Raw genomic sequence first — 24,207 nt, 5'->3', positions numbered from 1 at the left:
CTTCTTAATGCATAATCATTGGAAGGGGAATTTTATAATAGCAATTTTTAAAATGGGAAAACCAAGTGATAACACTTCCCTTCTCTTTCTCATCACCACCCAGTCCTTACAAATCTTCATCACATTCAGAACTGATGTATGTCCAAGTCATCTCTTCTAGGTGTTTTTTTCCCCTTCTCCCTATTCTACTTAAGTAAAATGTCCCTCCTGCTGTCGGCAGGCATAATGAATATCCTCAAGACAACATTAAAATAATTGCTTTCATGAAACTGCTGTGTGCTTTATATCAGGTATACCAAGAAATATCCATGAACAAAATAATGTGGCTACCAAAGGTTACTTACAAGTAGCGTTTTAATACCTTCTCTTTCATTCTCCAGACTACTCTGTTGAGAAAGCTATCCTACTTAATATTTAATAGCCAGTGACTTCGAACCCAACTTCATATTGACTGACATTCTCTCATGTTTATGAACACAACATACACACATATCCACTCCTCACTTACTCTCACAAACAAGCACACACACACATTTTCTTTCTTTCCAGAACAAGCCAGAATTACAGCTCTTTTGGTGATTGTTGTAATTTTTGGAATGGTTCATAAATTTTCCAAATTCTTTTAAATTTGTAGTACTTTCATCTTTTTTCTTTTTTTTTCCAATTGTGAACCATTCCATATTGCATCTTTATTGCAAAAGTCAACATGCTTCTTAGAAATTCCGATTGTAATTGATAAAACAAACATTACATATATGAATTTAAATGTATAAACAGTTAGAAATTCAACAATATCTCCTATTATACTATTACACAAGTTCACAAGTTTGTAAAAACTATTATACAGGCATACTATACATCAAGAGGAACCACTATTCCTTTTCACATGATTTTTTTTTTCTTTTTTGAAATAATAATCCATCACCATGGACCCTTTCACCTTACCAAGACTGTTTTCCAATTTATCATCTTAGCTGGTAACAATATTTTCTCAATGTTACATAAAGATATTGAGGGAAATTTTGCAACACTTGAACATTAATCCACTAGTATATCAGGCTGACCTAGTCAACTGGTAGCTATTATTACTGATCAGCTACTTACAAAGATGGCATACACATTAAGAGGAACAGAATTTGCCTTAGATACTGTATGTTATTTCTGTAAATGAAGATGCCAAGAAAGCATGTATGGCAGTTATTCACTTTTAAGTGAAATTCTAACAGTTGAAGATTTGATGGTGGAAGTAAAATATCCCAAAGGAGGCAGGGGATATATATAAACTATTTTATGCTAACCTTAAGTTTTCCAATATTATAACTCACTTTAAATTCATCTTCTAGTCAAACATGTTTTGAAATTCTTTGAAAGCATAAAGTGTTTTCAGTCCTGTTTAAGGTGTACTGAAAACTTTTATAGAAAGGGTCTCAAATCTTACTTAAAAAAACTGTTTTTCACTTTAACACACTTTTATCCTCTGCCCCCAATACGAAAAAGTCAAACAAATCTTCAACTTTTTACTGAGAGTGTAATAAGACATCCATTTTGAGGTTAAAAAATCATATGAAAAGGAATTTCATTCTGTTGAACTGTCAGTCTACTGAAATTTTTCTTACAGTTCCATTAATTTACTGTAATTTTCAGTTTCCAAATACAAAAATACAACAATTCTTATTGAAATCTATACGCTGGTAGTTTTAGTACACAAAAAAAAAAAAACCCAAACAAATTATTTACAAAATTATACAGTTTAAGAAAAAACTTTGTACAAAAAATATATAAATCCTTTGTTCCCTCTATCACGTTTAAACTGTCAGGACTCAAAATATTCACCACAATGAATCTTTCAAAATATATACCGACTGAGCCACAGACATCAAGAAAAATTTCATTAGAGATGATGGAGGAGTAAGGAGCAAGATCGTGTATTCTAGATACCCTATTCTAACGTTTTCCTTCTTTTATAAGCTTATTTTACCTTCAGTGTTACTAGAAATATAACAATAACCTATAAAGAGAAAGTCCTTATTATGAAAGAAAATTATATGAACTTAAAAATGACCCTGGTTTGACACATCATTCCAGGAAAACATGTAGAATAATAAAGATTATCAGAACATGGGATTTAACTTCTTTTAGCTAAGTAAATCTAGAAGCCTGATGGTTTTAAGTTCTTAGTGAATAGTTTCTATTTTGAGAAATAGTCTTTACCTTAGCAAGTAAAATCCTTGATATAGTGGTCACCAAGAACCTTTTGGAGCCAACAGGAGGTTTCAAATTTTCACACCACACATATATAAAAACAGATGTGTATATCCTTGAAAAAGTGACAGCCTATGTACATTAATCATTTTATTTCCCCAGGGGTCAGTACAGTGTAGTGTTGCTCCTCTGCTTTTCCATCTAACATTCAGAACACAAGGACATAAATTTATATATATATTTTACTTAACAGATACTCTACTCTATACAGTGTACAGTAAAAATGCACACAGTAAAGGAAACTGTCCACTGAAGGATGCATATGTTCATGGATAGCAACAAGCTACAAAATTATGAAAAAATAAGGTCATCTGATCAAAGTCATACATGACTCCCATTCATTACTAGCATTATCAGCCCTCGACCCCCTCCCACCCACCCCTCACCCCTAGTCACCTTACCATCATGGTTTAAATTTAGGAAAAGAATTTCAGACAGTTTTAAACCCTTCTGTGTAACTATAACTGAACTGAAGCTTCAAAAGAGGGGAAAAAAAAGCTGGTGATTCTCTTCTCCCCAAAATCCTTCCATCATTCTCACCAAAACATCACTTATATATCCAGGTGCTGGTTTGAACCTTTTACTGGAGACTGCCTGTGGTTGCCCAAATGAACCACTTACGTCAATGATGACTAAGTCAGGCCTATTAATAGAAAGGCAAGAGGAAGAAAAGGGGGACAAGAAAGGGGCAATAGGTGAAAGCCTTTTACATTCTGAGTTATAAAAATTTTTAAAAAGACCAGCCAAACTAGTACTCACTAAGTATCAAAGCAAAGTAAGAGTCAGTAGCAGGAAAAGTCCAGGAGTTCGTATGACAAGAGAATGGAAATACTAGCGCTAGCTACCATTGCTGTAGCATTTAAGAACACAGTTTGTTGTGATTTTCACTGAAATAGTACTATCACACATAAACACCATGAAAAACAAATTTAGACTGAATACAAATTGGGCTCCTCCAAAGTTAAAATAAAAAAAAAAATTAAACATACTTTTCTTCCAAGACAACTCTTGAAAGCAAAGGGTATTTTAATTACAAATATTTCCTACTGTCTGACGACCCATCCATAATAGCTGAGAGTTAAAAGATTACAGGCAATTTTGACATTTAATTAAATTTTATCAGTAGATTATAATCCAAAAAAAATTTCTGAACACCCTGTCATTTACATCATAATCCAACACCAACAGCAACAAAAAAAAGGTGTTGTGGAAAATAAGGCTCTAGAGATTATCCATGTCATTGCTGTGGATCTTCACAACTGTGTAAAAGTCACTAGGCCTTTGGTGCTTTAATATCATGTACAGTTATGAGATGTGTTTACATAGCAAACTTGCTGTTCTTGAACCTACTGTGTTGAAAATAAAAATAAAAAATTATTTTTTGGCTCATTGACTTTTTTAAAATAATTTCTAAAAGTTGTTCTTCTAAACAATACTCCTAAAAATTATACAGCTAGCGTCAGATTTCATCTTCGCCATGAACGAGACTCATATTCATCTTCATCTTCATCATCATCATCAGGCAAAAACAAATCTGAAGTTTCTGTTTCCTGAAGAAAGAGAGGTTAATATCTGCTTAGTACACAACAGTGGTAAGTAAAATGCTTTTTAGGCCAAAGGACAAACAGTCTAGTATACAAAGCCCAGGCTGGATGGGCTTTATAAGGGATGCATGCAAGAATATCTTTCAGGGCAAAACAAAAGCCCAAAATATTTTTCTTAATGAATATAAATTCTTCTCCTCTACTAATTTTGCTAGGTTTTATTTTTGTTTTTGTTTTAAAATGAAGTTTTGCTCTTGTTGTCCAGGTTGGAGTGCAATGGCACAATCTCAGCTCACCACAACCTCCACCTCCCAGTTTCAAGCAATTCTCCTGCTCAGCCTTCTGAGTACCTGCGATTACAGGCAAGCGCCACTATGCCCAGCTAATTTTGTATTTTTAGTAGAGACAGGGTCTCTCCATGTTGGTCAGGCTGGTCTTGAACTCCCAACCTTCAGGTGATCCACCGGCCTTGGCCTCCCAAAGGGCTGGGATTATAGGTGTGAGCCACCCCGCCCTGTCTAATTTTGCTAGTAGAGGATTTCTACTCTAATAGCATCAGGAAAATAAATAATGTGAACATTTAGTAGAGAAAAATTTTTAAAACTGTGAGATATATTTCTGATAAGTTAATTAAAATTAATTTATCCTATTAAAAATTAGGAAAATAAATGACCAAACACCTAAATCTCTGTTTTACAGCCATTCAACTGTTTGTGAGAGGTGAATATACTAGCCTCCCCATGACACTGATATTCCAAATCTTATATAAAAATTTAAAATCTTAGATAAAGTAGATGTATCTGTAAACACTACCCAAATACCATGACTTTTTATTTTCTTTTAATCTGGGGAACATCTCTGCTTTTGCTGTATAAAATTACTCATATAGTGAGACGATATTTTATCAAACTATAAATGCTAGGTATCTTTTAAAACCAAGATTGTGATAAATCAGGAAAACCTCACAATGTAGCCAATGTGTTCACTAAATAAACTAATGATAAATAATAGGAGTAAAAAAGCAAAATAAATTTTCATATATTTTAAGAGGCTGAAAATATCAGCCTTTATATTCAACTTCTGCACACTCATTTTAACCAATTGTACACAGAAGGAAAATAAGAAACTCAAATCTGTTACTATAGAACTTGAGTAAACAAAAAGTGAAATCAATCAATTAAAGTTTATTTTAGGTAATCTCTGACTTTATTCATCAGAATAAAAATTTCTAAAGCTCAAACAAATCCAATATAAATGTAAACAAAAAAGAACAGCCTTTCCTATACCAGAAGAAAATAACCCCCAAGACAGCTTTTTCTACCTCTAGACCTGTTTTAACTCTCTAAGAAACATCTAAACTAGTCTTAACTTGCATGCATGAAAGAAAAACCCAGTTATCTATTTTTCAAATGTATACTATTTCATATCATGAAAAACAAATAATTGAGAACTGATCTAATTCAACTCTTATTTCCAATCATTAAATTTACCTCTTCCTTGACTTCTTCTTCTTCAGTCTCAGTGGATATAGATGGTACCTTGGGCTTGTGCCATGATATCTGTAGCCGGCGGTCTTTAAATTTTGGCCCTTGGTTTGCAGCCTAAAATATATTAGAAGAATATATAAGTTTGCACTCAAATAACTAATGATTTCTACAAATTCTGTGTTATTTAAAAAGTATAATATAGGGCAGGGAAAAATCCTTGTAAGGTGGATCTACAAGCGCCAATGAGAAATTTAAAAAAATTAAGTTCCTTTTAATTAGAGCAACTATATGTTCTGGTTTGCCTAGGATAACCATGGTTTATATCTGTGTCAGATAAATGTTAGCATCTGTCTTGGGTGGAGAAATGAATTTTTTTCTAAGTACAGCTGCTCTACTTACAAAAGTCATGATGAGGACAAGAATTATTCTTAATACATTTATTGACATTTGACTTTGATATCTACATATAGACTCAAACCTTAGAAATACATAAGTTTTTTAAAGGTGAATCATCTGCATATTTATCTCACTGAATCTCTTACAGCTCCCCCACGTTTGATAAAGTTCTTCCTATTTCCTCTTCTGAAGTGTTAAAAAATGATAAGCACCTCCCAGCTCATCTATGCATTCAATAAACATTAATTAAACACTACTATCCTAACTCATAAAACTGCTCCATTTTAAATGTTTTACTTGGTACGAATTTTTAAACATTTTTTTCTACCCGGCAAATTCCAATAAGGGAAAGCAAATTTTAAAGACAAAGCAACACAGAGAAGGGAACAGGGATCCAAAGTTTCAAAAAAGTAAAAGCTTAGCCATCTCTATAGCTTTCCTATCAAAGGTCCTCATTTATAGAACACTCCCATTCTGGGGGTTCTGAAAAACATAAAAGAAGAGATTCTTTTTTATTTGGGCTTTCATTCTAGTCTATCTAGCAAAATCATTGCTAAACTTCTTGAAGCATTTGCCAAATGTTTCTATAAAACACTTGGAACAAAGCATGGAGAATGTACATTAGACCAGACTCATAAATCCATTACTGCCTGCATAGACATCATCCTATGTTGTAAAGGGAAAATTCCCACCATTACTTGCAGGGTCTAAATGCTTATAACCTAACAAAACATTATGACACATGGGACATACCAAATTGATGTATCAAAATAGACCTACCAAATACAAATATTTACCTTTTTTTTTCTTTTTTGAAACAGGGTCTTGCTCTGATTTCCAGACTGGAGTGCAGTAGTAAGATCACACTCACAGCAGCCTCAATTCCCTGGGCCCAAGTGATCCTCCCACTTCAGCCTCCCAAGCAGCTGGGACCACAGGCAGTACCACCATGCCTGGCTAATTTTTTTATTTTCATAGACATTCATTTCTCCCTGTGTTGCCTAGGTTGGTCTCAAACTCTTGGGCTCGAGCAATTCTCCAACCTCAGCCTCGAAAAGTGTTGGGATTACAGGCATGAGCCACAGCACCTGGTCTGTATTTACCACCTTTTAAAAATCAGATAATGTATGTAATATACATCCTTTACTCTTACTCTATCTTTTAACACACAGCCCAATTATAGAGAGGCTTTCACTGCTTGTTTTGTTCATTTCCATAGTATTTGAGTTTCTTTTTTTTTTTTTTGAGACGGAGTTTTGCTCTTGTTACCCAGGCTGGAGTGCAATGGTGCGATCTCGGCTCACCGCAACCTGCGCCTCCTGGGTTCAGGCAATTCTCCTGCCTCAGCCTCCTGAGTAGCTGGGATTATAGGCACGCTCCACCATACCCAGCTAATTTTTTTGTATTTTTAGTAGAGACGGGGTTTCACCATGTTGACCAGGATGGTCTTGATCTCTTGACCTCGTGATCCACCCGCCTCGGCCTCCCAAAGTGCTGGGATTACAGGCTTGAGCCACCGCGCCCGGCTGAATTTCTAAATAAAAATATGTTACTTTTATAATCAGAAAAAGTAATAAAGATTTTTAAATCTGTAATAACTGTGTTGCTCTCCAAAGAGGATAGGAGTTCTGTCCTCCAAAAGGAATATTAAATGTATTACATATACATTATTAAAGGAAGAATCAGAAATGTATATGTAGTCTGAAACTAAGAATAAATAATTTCTACTGTCTAACTTCCAACAAGTCAAATATATCAGCAATTGAAACAAAGATATACTATGACGCTACCAAGTTAGGAACTCTAAAACATAAATGGTTAGAATCTCAAACTGATTCTAAACTGGTAAGAATCTAAAACGGATGGGGTCCACTCAGCAATTCCACATATAGTCATCCTTTGGTGTTTCTGGGGGATTAGTTACAGGACTCTCTTTGAATACAAAAATCCATGAATGCTCAAGTCATTTATATAAAATAGTGCAGTATTTGCATATTAACCCACACACATTCTCCATATACTTTTAATCCTCTCTAGATTACTTATAATACTTAATACAATGTAAATGCTATGTAAATAGTTGTTATACTGTATTGTTTAGGGAATAATGACAAAAAATGTACATGCTCAGTACAGCTGCAACCATTCATTTTTTTCCTAATATTTCTGATCCATGACTGGTTGAATCCATGGAGGTGAAACCCACAAATACGAAGGGCCAACTGTGTATCCAAGAGAAATGTGTGTAAATGGGTAGTTAAAAACATGTATAAGATAGCAAGACTGCTTACAAAAGCCACAAAGTGGAAATAACCCAAATATCCATCAATAAGATGAAAAATAAACAGTAGTATATTAATACAACTACTATATAGTAATAAAAATGGCAAATTAATGTTACATGCAAAAATATTAATGAATCTCACAAACATATTACACTGAAGAAGACAGGCACAAAAGAAAACACACTGTGTGATTCCATTTACATAACATTTTAAAAACAGGCAGAATACTACTGTAATATTTAGGAATGCAAATTTAGGTGATGAAACTACAGTCAATTCTCATTATTTGTAGTAGTTATGTTCTAAAAAGTTGATGCAAACATTTAATTGGAAAATGCTGAGTCACCAATCATAGGGGAAACAGAATTAGACTCTTACGAGCCTCTAGAGCAAGTCTGACCAACCTGTGGCCCACCAGCGGCATATGGCCCAGAATGGCTTTGAATGCAGTTCAACACAAATTCGTAAACTTCCTTAAAACACCATGAGATTTTTTTTTTCCTGCTCATCAGCAATCATTAGTGTTAGTATATTTTATGTGTGGCCCAAGACAATACTTCTTCTTCCAATGTGGCCCAGGGAAGCCAAAAGATTAGACAACCCTGCTCTACAGGGTCACAATATTTTTGTCAGTTAATCAACACATACTTTGGTTTTATGTGTTTCTGCTGAAAAACATCTTATTTAATATATATTACTGACTCATTAACATTGAACTCATAGCTAAAAGCACTGACTTATGCCTGAACAAAGTTGAACTAACACATGTATCTTTGTAAGGCTTATTCACAGCCTCACACTTAGGAACCCTAGACAGCACTTTAGAACTACATTCGGGGGCTATTTTAAACAGTTTAATCACCAAGAAAACAAAAAGTTGAGAAAAATATGGCATTAAAAAGACTGCAAAGGCTGGGTGCAGTGTCTCATGCCTGTCATCCTAGCACTTTGGGAGGCCGAGGTAGGCAGATCACTTGAGGTCAGGAGTTTGAGACCAGCCTGGACAACATGGTAAAACCTCACCTCTACTAAAAATACAAAAATTAGTTGGGCATGGTTGTGGGCACCTGTAATCCCAGCTACTAGGGAGGCTGAGGCAGGAGAATCACTTGAACCCAGGAGACACAGCTTGCAGTGACCCTAGTGACTACACTCCAGCCTGGGTGACAAAGCAAGACTCTGTCTCAATCAATCAATCAATCAATTTACATTACAAAAGCTGAAACAAGACAGCAGAGCACCACCTTATTTCTATCTCAGCTGAAAACGGGCACGTGAGGGGACTGGCAACTATGTATATGTCTGAGAATGACCACAAAAGTACCACAAGTATTGATTCTGGGGTTACAAATAAATTTTAGTGAGTAGATGAATTGGCAAATATGGAATTTGAAAATAATAAGGACTGACTGTATAAAGAAAGCAAGGTAATCGTCATAAACCGAGGCTAATGGTTACTGCTCTGAGAAGAGGCTGGGAAAAGGAACAAGTGGGGTTGGGGTACTGGAAATGTTCTATTTCTTGACCTAAGGGATAGGTGTATAGGTGTCTGCCTTCTGATAAATCACTGAACTATATGTTTATGATTAGTATAGTTGGTTTTTATCAACATTTTAAATTGATTATAGGTATAACCTTTAAAATTTTTAAGGAAATAGGCTGGGTGTGATGGCTCACACCTGTGATCAGGAGTTTCAGACCAGCCTGGTCAACATGGTGAAACCCTATCTCTACTATGTAAAAACACAAAAATTAGTCGGGTGTGGTGGCACATGCTTATAATCCCAGCTACTTGGGAGGCTAAGTCAGGAGAATCCCTTGAACCTGGGAGGTGGAGGTTGCAGTGGGCTGAGATCCCACCACTGCACTCCAGCCTGTGTGAGAGGTGACAGACTCTCTCTCAAAAAAAAAAAAATTTAAGGAAATACCAAATAGCTAAAATTTTTATGTGAAAAAGGCAAGGTTTGGAACGTAGCCCTGTATTTATAATATGATCACATTTTGGTAAATGTTGTTGCTATGGTTTGAGATGGAGTCTCACTCTGTTGCCCAGGCTGGAGTGCAGTGGCGCAACCTTGGCTCACTGCAACCTCCACCTCCTGGGCTCAAGCGATTCTCCTGCCTCAGTCCCCCAAGTAGCTGGGATTACAGGCACATGCCACTGGGCCCCGCTACTTTTTATATTTTTAGCAGAGAAGGGGTTTCACCATGTTGCCCAGGCTGGCCTTGAACTCTTGACCTAAGGTGATCCACGGGCCTCACCCTCCCAAAGTGCTGGGGTTATAGGTATGAGCCACCACGCCCAGCCTGGTAAATGTTTTTAAAGTGAAAAGCTTTATACATGTATTCTTACATACATAATATTTTTCTATAACGGTATCTAAGAATAGTTACCATCTTTTAAGAATGGGCAAAGATCAATAAAAGAGAGAGTTTTATCAGTCATACTTTTTTATTTTTTTGAGACAGAGTCTCACTCCATTGCCTAGGCTGGAGTGCAGTGGTACAATCTGGGTTCACTGCAACCTCCACCTCCTGGGCTCAAGCAATTCTTGTGTCTCAGCCTCCTGAGTAGCTGGGACTAAAGGCAGATGCCACCACACCCAACTAATCTTTGTATTTTTTTGTATAGACAGGGTTTTGCCACGTTGGCCAAGCTGGTCTTGAGCTCTTGAGCTCCGGTGATCCACCTGCCTCAGCCTCCCAAAGTGCTGATATTACTTTTTTATTTTAAAAAGTACTTTTTAAAAAAATCTAGGACTAATCTCTTAATATATCTCTTATTTATTAAAGTATCTGTTCTACTCATACATATATATTCCCTCACATACACATCTAAATATGGTTTAAGATGATAAAATATTGGGAAAAAATTAATATCCATCAATACAGGATGGTTCAAATGTAGTATGATATATCTATGCAATGAAATACCATGCAGTCATTAAAAAGAAGCAATACAACATGCACTAGTGTAGAACAATCTAACAGTTGAATATATATGAAGTGAAAAGTATATATGGCAAAGGGTGTTGTGTAACATGCTACCATTTCTATAAAAGAATTACATATATATGTATATAATTAAAAGAGAAATATAGTTCTCTAAGAATGAAGAGAATTATATATAGTTCTCTCTCTCACCTATAGAAATTTATATATATTTCTCTCTGGTATATATATATATATATATATACATACATACATACATGTATATGTAGACAAAAGAATCTATGAGCAGATATATAGATGAGAAAAATATATAAATTATATTTATTATACACACACACACACACACACACACATATATATATGGAGAGAGAGAGAGAGAGAGAGAGAGAGAGAGAGAGAGAGAAAGGGGGGGAGGGGGGCAGAGAGAGAGAGAGAGAAGAGACAGAATCTTTGAGCAGATATATGAGAACCTCGTACCAGTAATTGTCTATGGGGAGTGAAATTGAGTAGAGGTAGAAGGAAATCTTATTTTTCATTGTATACACTGTTACTCTTCATTCTGTTTATGTAGTTGGCCAAGGAATAAAAAATATGTGTATGTGAATATGCGATCAACTATATATACCATAAATTAAAAATTATATGCATATTAGGGTTCTTGGTAGAAGCTTCTCAAAGAGAAATTCATCTAGTCTAGCCATTTTCCCAGATTAAAAATTGACACCCAATCTATGCCAGTCATCATACATCCATCACCTGCTTTCTTCAAGTTGTTCTTTTTTTTTTTTGAGACGGAGTTTCATTCTTGTCCCCCAGGCTGGAGTGCAATGGTGCTATCTTGGCTCACTGCAACCTCTGCCTCCCAGGTTCAAGTGATTCTCCTGCCTCAGCCTTCCAAGTAGTTGGAATTACAGGCACACACCACCACACCCAGCTAATTTTTGTATTTCTAGTAGAGATGGGGTTTCACCATGTTGGCAAGGCTGTTCTCGAACTCCTGACTCACCACAGGTGATCCACCTGCCTCAGCCTCCCAGAGTGCTGGGTTTATAGGTGTCAGCCACTGTGCCCGGCCATCTTTAACACTTAATAGGGCTGAAAATATTTCCTCTCAAAAGAGTTGTTTGAGGAATAGGGAACCTAATTGTCTTAGTTTCATTACTTATTAACTATATGATCGTGGTTGACATTTTAAATTGTGTTCACATCTGTACATACAGGATTTCACACGTATATAGTTTTGCATGTATTTCCCATTTATACAGTCATTTACAATTAAATGAGATCACATATGAAATGTTCCAGCACAAAAAATGCTCAATAAAATAGCTGGAAAGAGTATATACTGCATATGTCCAAAACAGTACAGACATTTGCCTGTAGCAAATTTTTATTTGCATGTGTCTAAAAGTAAGCAGTAGCCACTACACACAGAATATAACTAAATTATCTGAATTTTGTCTCTATCCCAAACTATTTCACTATTAACTATAAGCACCTGGTAAGCCATGAAATAATCCTAAAACAAAAATTAAATGTAGCTTTGGGATAACTTGTCACGACAAATGCACTTAAGTGGAGTACTATGGAATCAAAAGCAAGAGCTGCTTCTTGACTTTTAAATATATTAATAGGCATTTGTTAGGACTCGTGTTTTTTACAACTATAGATTGTCTAATCTATAAAACATTTGACACTTATACACACTGCACCAAGGAAAACAGTGTTCATTCATAGTTAGCATTTGGTATTTTAACAACTTACTGAGAAATGCTGAAGCAAATCTTCTTTTTCTTCCTCAATGAATCCTCCAACTGTTAGTGCTTTGGGGCGATGGTCCACCACCATGTGATTTAGTGAGCCCCTTCCTCTTCCTCCACGCCCTCGGCCTCTTCCTCGACCTTGAGAGGACATGGTCTTTCCTCGACCCACAGGTAAAATACCTAACCGAGCAGCCTGAATACAACAAAAAGTAGAACGCAGCATACGTTGTTAGACTAAACCTTAGACAACAAAGGAAAACTTTTTTGAGATGTTAAATGTGGTGAGGCAGTAACTGCTTTTAAATCTCACCTCAACCTGTAACTGACTGAGTTTCTTCCGTAATTCCGTTGTGTCTTCTCCTGAGGACAGCCTCTTGTGGAGGTCCAGTTCAGTATCTAATAACTCCTTCTGGGCCTTTGTAATAATTGAAAATCAAAAGGTATTTTTTAGATAACTTACAAGATCTTCTCCAGAACATTATAGTTACACAATGAGAATGAGAGGATACAATAAACATGGGTGTTTTAAAGAAAGTAACTTTACAGATCCAATAGTGCCAACATGTAGAAAGTGTATGCATCTCAATGAAAAAGAATAAGCATTAGATGGCCTAAAAATCAGATCCTAGAAATAGATACCTAAGATGAGGGAGCTGAGAATAACTGTCACATAATAAAGTATCACAAATAAAACACAATGGAGCAACATAAATTATATAGTAAAAGTGTATTTATAGTACAAAAGTAACAGCTACATAACTACTACTGGATTGGAATCCATAACTGTTGCCATTCTCTTTTTTGTTAGAGATAAATTATCTATCAGTCTTTAAGAGGCATGACTGCCAGTCATTTTTTTCACCTCTTTAATTTTTAAAATGTGCATATATTCTTTCTATGATTAGGAAAAATTTCAATAAAAAATTTTTATATTTTTAAGATATCTTAAACACTTTATGTTTCTATACTGATAAAGAACCATAATTTCAAATTTAACGTAATACTGCATATAACAATGTACATTCTACATAGTTTATTACCAGTTCTCGGAGTACTGGAACTATCTATAATCACACTACAGAACTGTGGTACAATGGTACCACTGTCTAAACCAAGTACAGCCAAGGAAACAGATGGAAATTAATAAAATTAGACTTAAATAGATCTAGAACTTCTAATTATTCTTTTTAATAACATGCCACATTTTACCCATATGAATAGCCAGGCTACTAAAAAGGATGGTTTTATTACAGTACTATTATAGCATTAGAAAAACACTGCTGAAATGGGAAATACCTTTTGCCACCATCACTCTATTAGTGTAATTGTCAGCAGGAAACCAAAATATTCAGTTAAAAAACACGTGTTTGTTCAAATAGGGTATTATCAACCTCCTCCCAGAGCACCGAGCATCTACAGAAATACTAAAAAAAAAAAAATCATGGCAACTGGGTACAGTGGCTCACACCTGTAATCCCAGCACTCTGGGAGGCCAAGGTGGCAAGATTGTATGTGAACCCTGCCTGGGCAATACAGTAAGACCTTGTCTCTTAAAAAAAAAAAAGTACTATAATTAGGATGTTTTTGTTTAAAAGTACTATAATTGTTTGCCTATATTCCTATTAGGATATTAGCTACCTAAGGGTTCCATTGTTCTTTCAAGGTGCCAAGCAGCATATGTTCAATAACCCTATGTTAAATAAAAAATACAAATAGATACCTCCGTTTTTGTCTTCACTTTAGATGGTGTGGAGACTGCAGAAGATGTTTTTAATTCGTCTTTTAATTGTGAGATCTTCTCTCCAAGCTCTTTCAAGGTCTTCATTATATTTGCTCTTTCTTCTGGTTTCATGTTTTTGTTTTTTTCTAACTTGGATATTAACATCTACAAAATAAAATAGAAAAAAGTAAAGTCATGCTTAATAAACTTTAATATAAAGAAGTCTTAAAATTATGGATAAAACTTTTACAGTCAATTCTATACATCAATTCTAGCATACAAATAATGAGCTCTTGTCTTACCTTTTGGCATTCTATTTGTTTTTCTAACATTTCTTGCTTTTTTTTCCTCATATCTTGTTGTAGCTTTATTGCCTCCTGTGTAAAAAAGAAATTAATATGGATAACATAATTTGCCACCACTCTGAATTCATTTTTTCTAGGTCATCCCTGAGACAGACTGTCCTCCTAATGAAAAAATAGCTGAAACCACAAATGAAACTTTTGAATATGTTTTCCCTAACACTTTGAATATAAGAATTTATAACTGTACTTAAAAAATATTTAAAATATTGGCCCTAATTAGCTATAAGATTTATTGACTTCAATGATCCGAATGTTCTTATAAAGAAAAACGAAAGCTGTTTTCACTTGCCAATGCAATAAGCTAAATCCTTATTTTTAAAGTTTGAAGTTTAAAACTGAGAGGCTGGGCACAGTGGCTCAACCTGTAATCCTAGCACTTTGGGAAGCTGAGGTGGTAGGACTGTTTGAGTCCAGGAGTTAAAGACTAGCCAGCCTGGGCAACAAAATGAGACTCTGTCTCTACAAAAAATAAACAAAACTAGCCGGGGTATGATGGCACATGCCTGTAGTACCAGCTACTCATGAGCCATGATCATGCCACCATACTCAACCTGAGTAACAGATTGAGACATTGTCTCAAAAAAAAAAAAAAAAAAGAAAAGAGAAAGAAAAAATGAGATACAGCTATAGGTTAGAAATGACAGAGTAAAATCTATGGATTTCACCAGGAAAATTTTGCCTCCCACCCTCCTGTTAATTAAATCTCTAATTATTCTGAGCTTTATAGTACATATAAATATCTATTTGGGAAACACTGTGTGAACTTAATAGGATGACAGTGAAACTCAGAACTAAATCATAATAACTACAAAAATGTTCTATTTTATATGAATCATTATCTACTTTGGGATTAAAAAAGAAAATAAACACTAGAATTGGAGGGAATAATAGTGTGAGTAGTTAAAAAAATTCTGAACAGCAATTGTAAAACATTTTTTCTGTATGTTCATCTTTTTTTTTCCAAGTGGACATTAAATACAGAAGAAGCTAAATACGCATTATGATGTCGTGCTGTAACAACATGAACCAATTTAAAGGTGGTATCGTAACCACTTACCAATTCAATGCATCTTTTTTTCTGTAAGGCAAGAAGAATCAAGACTGTTACCTGTTTTTTTTTAAGAACTTCTTGAACATCATGAGATTTAGACCCTGAACAGAGCTTTGAAGGTGTCTTTAAGTTTGAGGAGCTGTAAATCATTTTTGGATGGCCTGGAGCTGAAAATATCTAAAAATTTAAAAAAAAAAAAGCACACATAAATATAATTAAATTGTATCTTAGAAATGCTTAATTTTTTAGAAAGGATCGTGTATGTCTACTCTTCTTAGGAGTTAAATTTTCTTTTTACGTTTAAAAACTTCATTATCAAATCTAGTTCTTTATGCATAAATTTGTCATCCAAAAGATAAAAACACCCTTAGTGCCCTCATGTTCAACACAATTTCACAAAATACCAACATCAGACAAAGCTGCTCTTGTGACCATAACAGATCAAGACAAACACTTAATTATCAAGACCACACCCTAATCCTGACTGAACAGAGACAAAAACATGAATGCTATCCAAACCATAAAATGATGAAACATCTGTTTATCCTGGGAATGACTGCTGCTTCTTTACCACTTACTGTTTTAGCCTCATTCCAGGGAAGATTTAAGGCCTATGCCTATTTCCTTAAATCCTAAATCTAACTTAGCCCAAATCCTAAAATAAGTATATCTAGCAACCACAGTTTCATTGTGTATACCCCTCACTGAACAACATATTGAATTTGTTTGGCTACAGGTGGGTAGTATCTGGCTGGAGTGTATGTCATAAGTTGTTTTTCCTAAGTGAAGTACCAATAAAAAACTCTGTTCCCAATAACTGAAAAATCCTTCTGAGAATTAAGCTACATTCTTTTTTTTAAATGTTTTCCTTTCTTCCTTTATTTTTTTCTGACAGGGTCTTACTCTGTTGCCCAGGCTAGTGTGTGGTGGTGCAATCACGCCTTGCTGCAGCAGCGTCTCTTGGGCTCAGTCCCACCTCAGCTTCCTGAGTAGCTGGGACTATAGGTGTGAGCCACCAAGCCTGGCTGGTTTTTTTTTCTTTTTTGTAGAGACAGGATCTCTCTATGTTACCCTGGCTGGTCTCAAACTCTTAGAGTCAAGCAATCCTTCCACCTCAGCCTCCCAAAGTGCTGGGATTAGAGGTGTGAGCCATTGCACCTGTCTTTTTTTTTTTTTTTTTTAATTTTCTTACTGGAATAGTTACTCTGGATATGGAGCACCTGTCTTTAAAAAACTTTTTAATTAACCTTAAATAATATAAAAGATGTAGGAAATAATATTAAGAAATCCATGGAGAATTCAATCATATAAATAATATATCCAAATGTAAGACTTCTCTCAATCTCTACAACACTTAATTATCATCAAACTTAAACTGGTTTACATAGGAAAGTCCTGCATGTACCATAAGAACATTGTACAGCTTATGTTCATGTTATCATTTCTTTTATTAAAATGGCACTAACATGGAATTGAGAGCTGAATTTAAAAAAATTTTTTAAATGGCAACAACTACAATTTCTTGAGCACTATTTATGTGCTATACATTTCTCTTTTGTGCTTTCTTATTAACATAAAATTAACATAAAAATTAGCAACAGCTTGTAAGAGGCAGGTCAAGTCAGTCAGAGCTACCTGACTTGAAAATCTTTAATCACTTTAAAAAAAAAAGATGGCATTTTTGAAACAGACAAAAAAAAAAGGTACCAAGCAGCAGCATAAACCTTCTTTCATTTATATCCCCAACTATATTCTTATCCCAAATATCCTATCATCTGTAATATTTTAGTTATATCTCTAAAAAACAAGGACTCATTTTTCAACATAACCACAATACTATTACAATATATACTTAAAAGGCAGTAATAATACTTCTTTAATATTAAATATTCACTTCTCCAGTTCCAGCTTATAATTTTCTAAACAATTTTCCACCATTTGATATGGGATCTACTAAGGTCCATGTAAGTGCAACTTGTTATATTTCTTTAAAGGCAGTATCTTTATTTCATAGTTTCCCTCTCCAACTCTTGCTTTTTGTTGCAAATTGCTGAAGAAACCAGGTCACTCATCCAGTACTACTCCCCACAGGATTCTGTGATACCCTTGAAGACGTTCCTCTGTTCCCCAGATTTCTTTTAAATTAGTGGGTAGATCTAGAACCCTAATCAGATTTGTTTTTCTCTTTGACAGGACTCTAGTAATCTTTGACAACCTTCTCACTTTCTGGTTTGACACCATATTCTAGGCTAATCTGCAAGACTGCCAGTCTCAGGTCTGGAGACAGCCATTTCTTCAAGGACCCCTGGGTCCCTTTGAGTGCTAGGGATGCTCAATGACTGGGCTGGTCATTGTTCCTACACCTTTTCAGTGACTAGAATTGGGATATGTTTTGGGATTATTTTGTTGCCTTTTTTTTTTCTTTAAGATAAAATACAACCTGAGTTTATGGTGATCCTTTCTATTCAAATGTGGGACTACAGGGTATTTACTTAATCTTATCTATCTTCCATCTCTCTTCAACCACACTGAAAATCTCAGTTGTCAATGACAATCAGCTTAATTCCTCATTTGATTTATCGTACAATGTTCACAGATGGGTTTCAGAATATCAACATTGCCAACAATATGATTAGAAAGAGCTTTTTTAAAATTGTTTTTTGTCCTCAGGGTGTATCAAATTAGGAATACAAGGTCCAAATCACTGTTTTAAAGCACTCAATGCAGATATGCTAGTTCATGTGCTTCACTTTTTACTTTTTTATTTTTATTTTTTCTATTTCATTTAATTTTATAATTATATTCAGAACTTATTTACATGGTTCCAAGTCAAATCTATAAAACAAGACATAATCAAAAGTCATCTAGCTTCTTCTATACTTGCAATACCTACAGGATTTAAATAACACGAATTATCTTTTTGTTTTTTTCTGTTATAAACAAGTACTTCTCTGTGTTCAGTGCCTCTATTTTTTCACACCAGCAGTAGCTAACTATATATTTTTTCTTCCATTTTGCTTTTTTACTTAATATATTTTGATAATCACTCCATAGTACATACAAAAATATTATTCATTCTTTATATACTTTTATATTTACTGTGTAGTTATAATACATTTTCAGTAACCACTCCCCTATAAATGGGAATTTGGGTTGTTTCTAGTATTTTGTTATTATAAAGAACATACAATTAATAGCCTTGCACATATGTCTATCCATACTTTGGCTAGTGTACCTTTGACATAGATTATTAGAAGGAAGATTACTAGATTAGTAATGCATATACATATTTTTGTCGGATACTGTACTGCCAAATTTCCTTTCATGAGGGTTGTATCATTTAGTGTTTCCATCAGCATCTAAATCTCAGATCCATTTGGAATTTATACTGGTTTCTGATATAATTTAAAAAAAAACAAATTGGATCTTATTTTATCTTTTCCCTATTGGCTATCCAGTTATCCCAATCTGGAAGTTATCAACATGTCTATAACTTCCCCACTGATCTGGGACACTTCGTTATTATATAATAAGCTCCTATTTGCAATTGAGTCTATTTCTAGATTTTCTACTCTGTTCCACTGGTTGGTCTATTCATGAGTCAGTATTAGGTTTTTTCAGTTATAGAGGCTATTTAGTATTTTGGGGGATTGCCGGCATTGCTGCTTTTCTTTTATAGTTTTCTTTTCTTTCTTTTCTTTTTTTGATGAAATTAAAGAAATTAACTAATAAAGATACTTATCTTTATTCTCTAAATAAATATCTAAAATTCTCAAATTCCTACTTAGTTTTTGGTTTTTTTTCTTGACAGAGTCTTTCCCTGTCACCCAGGCTGGAGTACTATGGTGCAATCTTGGCTCACTGCAACCTCTGCCTCCCAGGTTCAAGTGATTCTCATGCCTAGCCTCAAATAGCTGGGATTACAGGTGCCCACCACCACATCCAGCTAACTTTTTTGTATTTTTAGTAGAGATAGAGTTTTGCCATTTTGATCAGGCTGGTCTCAAACTCCTGACCTCAAGTGATCTGCCCACCTTGGCCTCCCAGAGTGCTAGGATTGCAGGCATAAGCCACTGTGCCCAGCCTCCTACTTAACTTTGAATAGGAAAAAAGTTTCACTAGCAAATTTCTGTGAAACAAGGGAGTTAGACAGGCATACCTGCCACACTTAGATTAGCTGTCACAATTTTCTTGATTGTTTGGATGATAACAAATTTATTTTATTTGTTAATTCACTGAATGATTCTAAATATATTTGAAGCTCACAAAAATGCATACCTGGCAATCTTCTCCAGCACCACCAGACTGATTCAACAAATGTGATGCATCACTCTGGTTACCACCTGCATGTCCAAGACGATGTTTAACAGAAACTTTGTTGAGAACGTATGCACCTGATGTCTGTGGTTTGCTCATCATCTGCAAATACAAAACAAACACTTAAGTAGCCAAAGTTTGAGAACATGCCTAGGAATAATATAAATTTAAGATAATCACCCTAGGGAAGAAGATAAGAAAATGAGAATGGGAAGGTGCTTCAATTATCCATAAAATTTTATTTTTAAGTGCAATGGTGAATATACAAATGATTGATAGATTTTTCATACTTTTTTGGATGTCTAAAACATTCCACAACGAAATGCATGCACCTACACACAAAAAAACGATTAATTATTTTTTAATGTTTCCTCCAGTATGTAATGCTCTGGAAGAATTAGAGGGTCTTGGCCGGGCACAGTGGCTCACATCTGTAATCCCAGCACTTTGATAGGCCGAGATGGGCGAATCATGAGGTCAGAAGGTCGAGACCATCCTGGCCAACATGGTGAAACCTGTTTCTACTAAAAGCACAAAAATTAGCTGGACGTGGTGGCAACTGCCTGTAATCCCAGCTACTTGGGAGGCTGAAGCAGGAGTATCGCTTGAACCAGGGAGTCAGAGGTTGCAGTGAGCCAAAATCATGCCACAACACTCCAGCCTGGTGACAGAGCAAGACTCCATCTCAAAAAAAAAAAAAAAAATTAGAGAGTCTTGGTTGGGCACAGTAGTTCATGCGCATAATTCCAAGGCAGGCGGATCACCTGATACCAGGAGTTCAAGACCAGCCTGGCCAACATGGAGAAGCCCCATCTCGATTAAAAATGCAAATATTGGGCAGGCATGGTGGCATGTGCCTGTAGTTGCAGCTACTTGGGAGGTTTAGGCAGGAAAATCGCTTGAACCCAGGAGGCAAAGGTTACAGCAGTGAGCCAAGATCACACCACTGCACTCCAGCCTGAACAATGACAACGCAAGACTGACTCAAAAAAAAAAAAGAATAAAAGAATTAGAAGGTCTTAACTGACAGCGACAACATGAATAACTGAAACAATCACCTCAAAAACAATGCAATCTTGAGCTGCATTAACATATTATGTCTAATGATCACCATGAAGGTGATGGTATCAACTCTTTTCTACACTATTCATCCAACATCTAGGGGAAGCATTCACTTCTGGGCCCTTACATTAAGTGGGATACAAACATAACTAAAAGAAAATTTAGATGCATATGAGCAGGACGATAAATGAGTTGAAACCATGTACTGTAATGAATACTTTAAAAAAAATATGAATGCATCTAATCTAAGATTATCTAGGTCAAATCTGAATGGCTCTGATGTGTGGTAATTTGTTCTTTTCTTCTTTCCTTCCTTCATCTATTCAATCAAATGTATTTTCAGCAATATGTACTGAACGCTGTTTTACACACTAGGGATAGAACGGACACAACAGGCAAAATTCTAATTCTTTTGGAGCTTCTATTCCCATTTTTAGAAGAAACGTTTAATTTTTTAGATGGGAAAAAGGAGGACATATGGGTAGATAGAAAAAAGACTGATTCTAATACAAAATAAAGAAATAGCTCTACATTCAGAATTGCTCAGTGGTAGACGTTTATTATACTTTAGTGTGCATAACAATAACTTAAGAGGACTTCTTAAACATGTACATTATAGGGCCCATATCTAGAAACTGACTCTACAGAAGTTTGAGAAAGTGAAGCCCAGGAATTTGCACCCAGGTAAGTGATTTTGATGTAAAATACCACTTCTCAAACTTTAGGGTACGTAAGAATCACTTGGAGAGCTTGTTAAAACACAAACCCTTGGGCCCCTACCCATAGGGATTCTGATTCAGTAGGATGGAGTATGGCTCAAGAATCTGCATTCCTAGTAAGTTCCCAGGGGATCAGATGCTGCTGGTCGGCAGTTCAAATCATCAGTAGCTCTTGCATAGAAGACTCAAGGACGAGGAATTGAAAAATACTGATCTAGAGGGTTGAAACAAAGGAAATTTAATTCCCAGGGAACCAGATTACCTTCTGGATACCTCCATGCACTGTCGAAGGAGCAGACTGGGCCACCAGCACCTGCTGCTGATGAAGATGCTGTGGCAGGTGATGGTGCTGCTGTGAGAGATGACTAAGTGTTTGCTGTTGTTGCAGGAGCAGCTGCGCTGAGGGCTGTAATGTTGGTTGCTCATTATTTTCCCTATGCCACAAGACTCGAATGAATCGGTTGTTTAGAACTGCTTCTGTGCTAGAAATGGCTTTCCTGGCCTCTTCGTTGCTAAGATATTGGATTAGGGCTGCTTCTGGATCACCCTTAAAAGCAACCTTGAAGAAAATAAAAAAAACAACATAAATTCCCAACAGAAAATAATTAAATAAATTATGACCCATTGCTATGGAATGAACGTTTTCCCCAAAACACACATGTTGAAGGCCTAAACTCCATCATGACTGTATTTGGAGACAGAGCTTTTAGGAGGTAATTAACGTTAAATTAGGTCACAAGGGTGGACCCTAATGAATAGTATTGGTGGCCTTAAGAGAAAGAGTTCAGCCCCATCCCCTCTTTCTCTTGGTCTGCCATTTGAGTATGCAGTAAGAAACCAACCATCTGCAAGCCAGAAAGAGAGCCCTCCTTAGGAACTGAATCATCCAGCACCTTCATCTTGGACTTCCCAGCCTCCAAACTGTGAGTTAAGTCACATGGTCTATCAGTCTATGGTATTTGTTATAGTAGCTCAAGCAGATTAATATATCTACCTATGTTAAGCCATCTCGGTTTTTCTAAATGTCATAAAGAGTACTAACTTAGAAAAAACTTAGAAAAAGATAGAAACCATTGGAATGATCATATCTTTTACATGTTTTAAGTATACGAAGCACTTCTTTTTCTTTGTTGTTTTTTTTTTTTTTTTTCCTTTTTCTGGGTGTTTATTTATTTATTTATTTTTTGAGACAGTCTCTTGCTCTGTCACTCAGGCTACACTGCAGTGGCAGGATCTCAACTTACTGCAATCTCCACCTCCCAGGTTCAAGTGATTTCTCCTGCCTCAGCCTCCCAAGTAGCTGGGAATAAAGGTGGCTACTTTTTGTACTTTAAATAGAGACAGGGTTTCACCATGTTGGCAGGCTGGACTCAAACTCCTGGCCTCTAGTGATCCACCCAGCTTGGCTTCCCAAAGTGCTACTATTACAGGTGTGAGCCACTGCATCTGGCCCTGTATGAAGCATTTTTAAAAAGAGAATGTGGGTGTGTATATACATGTTGTTCCATATAAATAAATAAAAACAGTATAGCTTTAAATCAAAAGATAAGGCCAGGCATAGTAGATCATGCCTATAATCCCAGCACTTTGGGAGGCTAAAGTGGATGAATCACTTGAGTCCAGGAGTTTAAAACCAGCACAATACACATGCACACACGCACGCACGCATGCATGCAAAATTAGCCAGGCATAGCCAGGCATAGCCAGGCATGGTGGTGTGTGCCTGGGGTCCCAGCTACTCAGGAGGCTACAGTGGGAGGACTGCTTGAGCCCAGGAGTCAGAAGCTGCAGTGAGCCAAAACTGCATGACTGCACTACAGCCTGGGCAACAGAGCGAGACCCTGTCTCAAAATATAAAAAAAGGCCAGGTGTGATGGCTCATGTCTGTAATCCCAGCACTTTGGGAGGATGAGCTGGGTGGATCACCTGAGGTCAGGAGATTGACACCAGCCTGGCCAACATGGTGAAACCCCACCACTATTAAAAATACAAAAAAATTAGCTGGGTGTGGTAGCGCATGCCTGTAGTCCCAGCTATTCAGGAGGTTGAGGCAGAAGAATCACTTGAACCTGGGTGAACTGAGATCCCACCACTGCACTTTAGCCTGAGTGAGACTCTATCTCAAAAAACAACAACAACAACAAAAAAAGACCACTTTGGTTCAATTCTTTGAAATACCAACTTCCACAACACCATCTTCTTTAACTCAGCTTATTTTGGTTTGATGACAACACTTAAGTATCAGGGATAACAGACTAAAATTCAAACTTAATCTAGCCTTCCA

At 35.9% G+C, this 24,207-nt stretch overlaps 1 protein-coding gene across 2 annotated transcripts in view; it reads right to left on the bottom strand.

Annotated features, from left to right (window-relative positions):
- Positions 1–627: 627 nt before the first annotated feature.
- Positions 628–24,207, bottom strand: part of RBM27 (RNA binding motif protein 27) — a 79,755-nt gene continuing 56,175 nt past the window's right edge. For both annotated transcript variants that reach the window (XM_002744326.7, XM_078362348.1), the window contains 9 exons: positions 22,186–22,482; positions 20,104–20,244; positions 15,883–16,002; positions 14,712–14,786; positions 14,410–14,574; positions 13,000–13,104; positions 12,691–12,882; positions 5,297–5,407; positions 628–3,812 (listed from right to left, as the gene is read on the bottom strand). In XM_002744326.7, coding sequence (XP_002744372.1) covers positions 3,729–3,812; positions 5,297–5,407; positions 12,691–12,882; positions 13,000–13,104; positions 14,410–14,574; positions 14,712–14,786; positions 15,883–16,002; positions 20,104–20,244; positions 22,186–22,482 — 1,290 coding nt within the window. In that variant the 3' untranslated portion in view covers positions 628–3,728. The remainder of the gene's footprint in view (positions 3,813–5,296; positions 5,408–12,690; positions 12,883–12,999; positions 13,105–14,409; positions 14,575–14,711; positions 14,787–15,882; positions 16,003–20,103; positions 20,245–22,185; positions 22,483–24,207) is intronic.

The sequence above is a fragment of the Callithrix jacchus genome, chromosome 2, assembly GCF_049354715.1.
Source record: "Callithrix jacchus isolate 240 chromosome 2, calJac240_pri, whole genome shotgun sequence".
Taxonomy (NCBI): Eukaryota; Metazoa; Chordata; class Mammalia; order Primates; family Cebidae; genus Callithrix; species Callithrix jacchus.
The sequence above is the reverse complement of the archived record's forward strand: the minus strand, read 5'-3'. Positions and strand labels throughout refer to the sequence as shown.